The 8,124-nt window shown below is 38.7% G+C and overlaps 1 protein-coding gene across 1 annotated transcript in view; it reads right to left on the bottom strand.

Moving 5' to 3' along the window:
- Nucleotides 1-1,160: 1,160 nt before the first annotated feature.
- SLC19A2 (solute carrier family 19 member 2) overlaps nt 1,161-8,124 on the bottom strand; it is a 34,253-nt gene continuing 27,289 nt past the window's right edge. Inside the window, exons 3-6 of the mRNA XM_007937708.2 lie at nt 7,062-7,284; nt 5,347-5,539; nt 4,597-4,738; nt 1,161-1,289 (exon numbers count right to left, since the gene is read on the bottom strand). Coding sequence (XP_007935899.1) covers nt 1,161-1,289; nt 4,597-4,738; nt 5,347-5,539; nt 7,062-7,284 — 687 coding nt within the window. The remainder of the gene's footprint in view (nt 1,290-4,596; nt 4,739-5,346; nt 5,540-7,061; nt 7,285-8,124) is intronic.

Here is an 8,124-nt window from a genome sequence, read left to right as displayed (position 1 = left end):
TATTTTAGGCAAATATTCAGGATTATCCACCCTTAGAAACAAAGACAAATTTAAAGTACAAATTCAGGTGTAACATCTACCCACGTTTTCATCCCATTGAAATAATTAAAAAGAGGCTCAGTTTATGAAAAGGGCCTTGGAATAATCCAACTCCTAATGATATCCTTCTCTTGTACATAGAGGACAAAACAATATAAAAGGTACAAGTGAAGAAGAAGTTATTAAAAAAAAAAAAAAAAAAACTTTTTCATCTTATTTTAGAAACAAAGGGAATGCAAATAAAAATGGACTAGTTATATCCTTAGCCCATATACTAACTTTTCCTCATGGAATTGATGGTCTTTCATAATAAAGAATTAAAGACAGCAGGAGACCTATCTTAAGTTTTCTGATTAGGCCTCTTCATTTAGAATGCTAGCAGGCTTCAAAATTTACCTTCTTTTCTAACTACATGAGCTTCTCTAGGAAGCGTATGAACAATGCAAACAATGTACTTCTAAAGAAAATCTACACAAGGACATAATTATCAAGACAGTAACCGAGAACATTCACACAATGAATTTTAAAAATAACTTAAATTTCAAAATGACACATACTCTTTATAGAACACTAAACCAGAGCAAATATTGCCAATGAATAGGAACAATTTTCATCTGTAGAAACACAAATGCACATGGGTACACACAGAAATAAAAATTAAGTTGAACAGAGGCATGTACTGTCAGAATGTATTTCCATCTCAACCTGTAACATCCCGTGGGCCTTGTGAAGCCCTGGTCCCACCAGGCCAATCTTCTGGCTAAGGAGATACAGAAATACTTGACCTATAAAACATCAAACTCACTTGCTAATCAAGCATACAGGCCATGTGGTACTTGATTGCTCTTGATTGCTTAGTTTCAAAATCAAGTTCACTTTTGAATCAGGAAAATGCCATCCTTAAATTAGATCTCATAAATAACTCATGAAATAAACTTCACTTCTGGCTCTTTTGAACAATATTATATTAGTCCAAGAACACAAGGTGTTAGTCAAGTGGCTGCTTTGAAACCATGAAATACATGTTCATAAATATATGTCTAAACTTAAAAAATTAAATACATCCAGGCACAGTTGCTGTGCAGAGTTCCTGCTATAAGAAGAAGGCTTTCAGCAGTATATTATGAAGTGGTTACTTGAGAACTTGATTCTGGATCTTCCTGCTTTCTGTATTTCTTCATAATACTGACTGTACCATTAACCAGGAAAACCACAGCGATGAGTGCAAAATAGCCAGCGTAGATCAGGAACTAAAGGGAGGGGAGGAGTAGTAATATGTAGAGTTATCAATTAGAAGAAGAACAGTTTTCTTTCATAAATGTGAATATTCTCTATATTTAAAGGTATATTCAGAGTTTCTCAATAACCCTCAAAAAACATTTATGTGTTTACACTATGTGCCAGGAGCTGAAGATACAAAGAGGCCGGTGGCACTGAGACCTGACTGCCTGAGTGTGAACCCTGGCTTCATCCCTTACTAGATGTGAGATCTTGGTCAAGATACATAATCTTCTCTGAGCCTTGACTTCTTCATTTACTAAATGGAGTTCATAATACCTTGAAATAATTAAAAAGGTAGAATCATGCAAGTAAATACTTCTTAAACCAAAATCAAACCCATTGCCATAGAGTTGATTCCAACTCATTGTGACCCCCATTGGGTTTCCGAGGCTGTAAATCTTTATGGGAGTAGATTGTCTCATCTTCTTCCCACAGAGCTGCTGATGGGTTTGAACTATCAACCTTGCGGTTAGCAGACAAATGCCTTACCCACTGTGCCACCAGAGCACCTTAAATACTTATTAGCATAATGTGAATATTGTTAATCCTGCAGTTTTAAGTGTTATTGTTAAAAGTGCCATGGTCTGTACCCAGAAGCTGATAGGTGGCAACAGGCTAAGTTCTGAAGATCAGAAATCTCAACTTCTCCCAGAAAAAGGTAGTAGAAGGTCAGATACATTCCACTATAAAAACAAAAAAAATCCACTGCCATCCAGTTGATTCCAACTCAAAGCAACCACCTTTTGGTATCCAAGGCTATAAATCTTCACAGAAATAGACTGCCTCATTTTCCTCCCACCACAGAGTTGCTGTCAGTTCAAACTGCTGACCTTTTGGTTAGCAGCCAAATGCCTTAACCACTGGGCTATCAGAGCTCCTTATTGCATTATAGGATTACTTTTTTAAAGAATCACTCCTAAGCCAATATTTTATTGTTAATCAACATCTTCACCTTCTTCTTAAATTTAACTTACTAAATATAAGCCAGATCAAAGCTCATAAAAAAGGGGTGGGCTTACATTCTTTCAGTCAAGTAAACTTGGAAACGTTTTCCTATAGGAAAATGATTCATCATGGTACTTAGGACACATCCCATAAAATCCTACTCATCCATGTGCTTAAACCCACCATTTATTTTTGTAAGAACATCTAATTTTAGCTTCAAATGCCAGCTATGTGCTTCCCTCAGCTAGACCTGGAGACTGTTTCTTAAAAACAGGCAGCATGTTAGGCACTTAATTTCTCTCCTACTCCCCATCACAAAAGTATAGAACACAACCCTTGAGAGGTCTTCCTGGCTTTCTTTTCTTCTGGTATTATTGTGTAACATATAGAAAGTGACTTTTGCCTCAATTTTTGAGGTAGGATAGTACAGACCTGGGAGCATCATAGGCTTTAGAGTTAGGCAGATTTGGTTTAAACCCTAGCTTTGCCACACCATTATGAGCTGTGTGTGACCTAAAATAAATCACTTAACATCTCTCTCATTTTCTTAGTCTCTAATCCTGACAATGGGGGCTCTGGTAGCATAGTGTCTAAGGTAGGCACTTCTGCCGACCAGAAGGCTGGTGGTTCAAACCCACTAGCCACTCCTCGGAAGGAAGGCTGGGCAATCTACTTCGTAGTGATACTGCCTCGGAAACCCAAGGAGGGGTCGCTATGAGTCGGGGCCAACTTGATGGCACATAACAACAACAATCCTGACAATAACCCTGAGAAATTCTATATAAAGTACATGGCACATAGAAGACACAGAATACACATTAAGTAACATTATTCTCTTTTAGGTCTCTTCAATAAAACCAAAGTTAAATACTACAAACATATTAGGTCTTTGTATTGGAAGAAAACTAACAGGTAGTGTGGAATATTAGGTAGTATGTATGGAGAGAATAATGGTGAAGGAATTATTTGGGCTGAGATGGGTTGAAGCAGGAACTTCTTGAATCAATGGCCCATTTTGCCAAAGTACAGAGCAAGCCCTACTTATAAATGTAGAATGCATGAAGGTATATACACTTATACAACTGCACAACTGCAGAAAGAATAAAAGTATCCACACTGTCCCTGGGTGTTTGTGCAGGTGTTTTCTGAATAGGTCATGTTCATTAAAAATCATTATGCTATTTGTCAACAGCAAGTCATTACTTCGGTATCTGGGTATCTGGTGCTTTTAATAAAGAGAGGGCACTTAGAGAGTTGTGGCATAAAGCAGGGCATCTCAAACATGGGGTATAATATTCTAGACAAAGAATTAAGCATGGAGATAATAACAGTTGAGCAGAAGAACCTGGCTTGGAAGGAACTCTATTCAGCTCTCACCTAAAAATAGCCCCAGTGGAGAGGAAAAATGTGGAACAAAATTCACAAACACAAAAATGACCAGAATTACTGGTTGAAAAGAGACTGGTGGAATCCTCAAGACTATGGCCCCAGATTATCCTTCGGGCCTGGAAATGGACTCACTTCTGTGGATTAGCTCTCAGCCCAACAGTAGAAAGACCTACAAAGCAGAACACCTGCCCCAGCAAGATGTACCCACCTACTCTAGGGAGATGCACACCTTAGGTCAATCAGTCATGAGACACCAGAGGGGCAGCATTCACATAGAGGGAAAGCTGGGCAGACAGCAGTGCAAAGTTAAGAAGGGCACAGGGAGAGGGTAGTCACAGGGAGGAGAGGGGAGGAGTGCTTTTTATGGTTAGGGATTGTAATCAGGGCTGGGAAACCAAATGTGCATGAACTGTTGAGAGTAAAATGAATCTGCTTTGTAAATTTGCACCCAAATCACAATAAAAAATTAAAAAGAAAAATTGCCCCAATGGGCTGGTTAGTTAATCAGGATGGTTCTAGAGTCTCATTTAAAAAAAAAAATTTATATATATATATGGCCCCAACATTCTGTAAGTAGAAAAGAACTGTATTGTTAAACAGATAAAAAGTAAAAAAGTCTCCTCCTTCCTCAGTCATCCTACATCTATATTGTTGGAGGGAGCTCTGATGGCATTAGTGCCTAAGGCATTTATTTGACTGTTAACCAGAAGGCTGGCAGTTCAAACCCACCAGCTGCTCCTTAGAAAGATTAGGCAATCTACTTCTATAGAGATACCACCTCAGAAACCCAAGGAGGGGTCACTATGACTCGAATTGATCGATGGCAGTGAGGGTTTGTTTTTTTTTTTTAATTGTTGGAACTTGTTTTCATTAAGCATGCTCCACTTTTGTCCCTCTGATCAAGTGATAATATCTTCCGTACTGAAAAAGAGATCATCTTACCTGAGTGGTAATTTCTAAGCCAAAACCACTGGCATCTACCACAATCAGAGTGAGCAGAGTCTGTAATGCCAGGGCAATGAAGGTATTTACACCAAACACTAGGGCATAGCGCTCCATGCTGAGGTTCGCAGCAATCTGAAAACTTTAGGGGGAAAAATAAGTAAATAAAAGAAGAATGAAGAAACAAGATTACTTCCTGGATTGTTACAATTTTTACTTTAAATGTAAAGGTTAGTCCCTTTTTTCTACCATCAATTTCCTTTCCAACAAACTGAAAAACGTTTTGCTGCTAAATGATACAGATTGCATGCAAGCATTTGAGAACAGTGCCCACTAAAACCCACTCCCATTGAGTCACATTCCATTTCAACTCACAGCAACCCTATAGGACAAAGCATAACTGCCCCATAGAGTTTCCAAGGCTGTAAATCTTTTACAGAAGCAGAATGCCTCATCTTTCTCCCTTGGAGTGGCTGGCTGGTGGATTCAAACTGCCAACTTTTTGGTTAGCAGCTGAGTGCCTTAACCACTGTACCACCAGTGTTCCTTTTAGAGAACTGCAAGAACATATAACAAGGGAATAAGCAAATCTTGCCTAAATGCTTCCTCAGGAGAAAAAGTGATACCATACAAGCAATATGATGTTTCCTCTTTTTTGCCTCCTTCAACAGAAAAGTTTTTTGGTCTATAAAAAACCAAAGTTTGTTCTGCCATAATATTCCTAATGCTTCTTTGAACCTAAATACATACGTTGCTATAGTGATGAGTAACATGTAGATGATTCTGAAGACAACATAGGATGTGTAGCACACCCAAATGTTACCCACAGTGTCCATGATATACACTGCGGCAGCAATCAAGAGTGAAAACAGAGATAATGTCATTTCTCCCCAAGTTGACCAGGAAATTTTTATATAACCAACTGCAAACACAGCAACAGCACCTACAAAACAAAAAAGAAAAAAGTAATTTAGCTATTTTGCTAAAACACTCTCTTAGTTATCTAGTGCTGCTATAGACAAAATACCACAAGTGAATTGATATAACAAACAGAAATTTATTTTCTCAAAGCTTAGGAGGCAAGACGTCTGAATTCAGAGCACCAGCTCTGAGGGGAAGGCTTTCTCTGTCTGCTCTGGTCTCCTCAGCTTCTGCTTTCTGGCTTCTTGAAGATCTCCACGTGTCTCAGCATCTATTTCACCCCATCTCCACTGTGCTGCTCGCTTGTACATCTCAGAAGAGATCCACTCAAGACATACCCTACACTAAACCTACCTCATTAACATAACAATGACAACTATTCCCAAATGGCATTAGAACCATAGGCACAGAGTTTAAGATTCACAGCACATATTTTTGGAGGATATAATTCAATCCATAACAAATACTATTTCAATAAATTAAAAAATCAGCTTAGATTACTAAATTTTAAATTATTTAAATTTATAAATAGTTAGCTCAAGATTATAGAGAGCCTTGAATCTCAAGCAGAGAATTTTGGACTCAATGGAATACACAATATGGAGCCACTGAGAGATGATGAAAGACTGAATTAGGAATTAGGGCAGGTGAAAGTGAGATGCAAAAGGAGGGCACAGGCCAAGAATACTGCTTAAGAAAAAAAAAACTACTGGGGCTGAAGGAGAGGGAAGAGTCCAAAAGGACTAATGCTTCTAGCTTGGCAACATGGCAGAATGACCCATCTAACATTTAAACTGAGGAGCAGTCTAAAACATGCCAAAGGGGCTTCTCTGTGCTTTGGTAAAATGATTGTGATGATTATGATACTAAAATGTACTGAAGTCCTTTTTAAGTGCCAAGCACAGTTATGTTTAAATCATGTAAAGCCTCTCAACAACTTAATGAGGTAGGTCAACAAATCAGAAAAGGAAAATAGAGTATATGGTCAAGAACACAGGTTCTGGAGCCACCCTGTTTGAATCCAAATCTTAACTTTATCCTTACAATCTGTATGGTGTTGAACAAGTTATTAATCTACCTGTTTCCTATACCAGTTTCCTAACCTGTAAATTGGGGATAATAATTGTCCTGGCATTTTGCAAGGACTGAGGACTTAGAATAGCACCTGGAACATAATTACAGCATGAAGCAGATGTTGTTAAAAACTGCTGTATTTTGATACTCAAAGTCTCACAACTAGTGGCAAAACCACACGGTAAATACCAATGATGGAAACTTGGATAAGAAAAGAAAACAATTTTGAGAGTCATTACATTAGGTTTCCCCAAGGTTATAAATATATGAAGAATTCAAGTTTGTTAGTGACATTCCTTCACCACTTCTAAATTTTCCTCCTAAATTACAAAACCAGAATTCAAAATAAGTAAATCATTCTTTGGAACTACTTCAAAGATGGAAGGCGAGAACACATCTGATTATGGGTGGCTTACCTATCAGAGGAATCTCCTCCTCCATCCCACCCTCTTCCACCCTGCATTGCTTACCCAGTAAGGTTGAAACAGCTTCCACACCACCATTATAAATAGCAGCATGGCGAGAAGGCATGACCTGCTCCCACAGGCCCTGTGTGTAGTTCACGACTTGAAAATAGCCACAGGTAGAGAGGGCCCACCACACAGACCAGCAGAGCAGAGGGCGAGAGGAGTAGCACATCAAGAAATCATTCCATAACACCTTTAGCACAAGGAGACGGTCTGGCTTGGCTTCCTACAGAGCAAAAGAGAAACAAAACCCAAACACTATGAAGGCAATTTTACAGAAAACAATTATACAGACTCAATTTCCAACTTAACAGACTTTTTATTCTTCTTGTAAAAATGAATTATTTCATATATGTGTGTGTGTGTGTGTGTGTGTGTGTATATAATCTATTGACAGTTAAATTTATCCCCTCTGGAGAAAAAATAAGTTTCCATATTATTTTGCTTTATATGCTCTATAAATATTAGCTATAAGTAATCAACCCAGGATTACAAAGGATGTGTTATTTACAAGATGAAGGTAAAAAGATTATCAGAGACTGCATACCACCAAAGGGAGATGACACTCCATGTTGACTATATAATGGCAAGCAATAAACAGGAACCCTATTAAATCACTGTTCAGTTAGAGTCAGTCAATGAGAAACTCCCATCCTTATGTTCTTGTTGTTGTTGTTGTTAGGTGCCGTCAAGTAGTTTCCGACTCAGTGACCTCATGCACAGCAGAACGAAACACTGCCCAATCCTGCACCAGCTCCATGATCCCTGTTATACCTGAGCCCATCATCGCAGCCACATTGTCAATCCATCTCATTGAAAGCCTCCCCCCCTTTCATCGACCCTCCACCCTTCCCAGCATGACATCCTTCTCCAGGGAATGGTCCCTTCTGACAACATGAACAAAATAGGTGAGACGAAGTCTGGCCATTCTCACTTCCAAGGAGCATTTCGGGTGCACTTCCTCCAGGAAATATCAGTTAGTTCTTTTAGCAGTCCATGGTACTTTCAGCATTCTTCACCAGCACCACAACTCAAAAGCATCAACTCTTCTTCGGTCTTCTTTATT

This window comes from Orycteropus afer, unplaced genomic scaffold (genome assembly GCF_000298275.1).
Source record: "Orycteropus afer afer isolate SDZICR_OR568_19922 unplaced genomic scaffold, OryAfe1.0 scaffold00044, whole genome shotgun sequence".
Lineage (NCBI taxonomy): Eukaryota > Metazoa > Chordata > Mammalia > Tubulidentata > Orycteropodidae > Orycteropus > Orycteropus afer.
The sequence above is the reverse complement of the archived record's forward strand: the minus strand, read 5'-3'. Positions and strand labels throughout refer to the sequence as shown.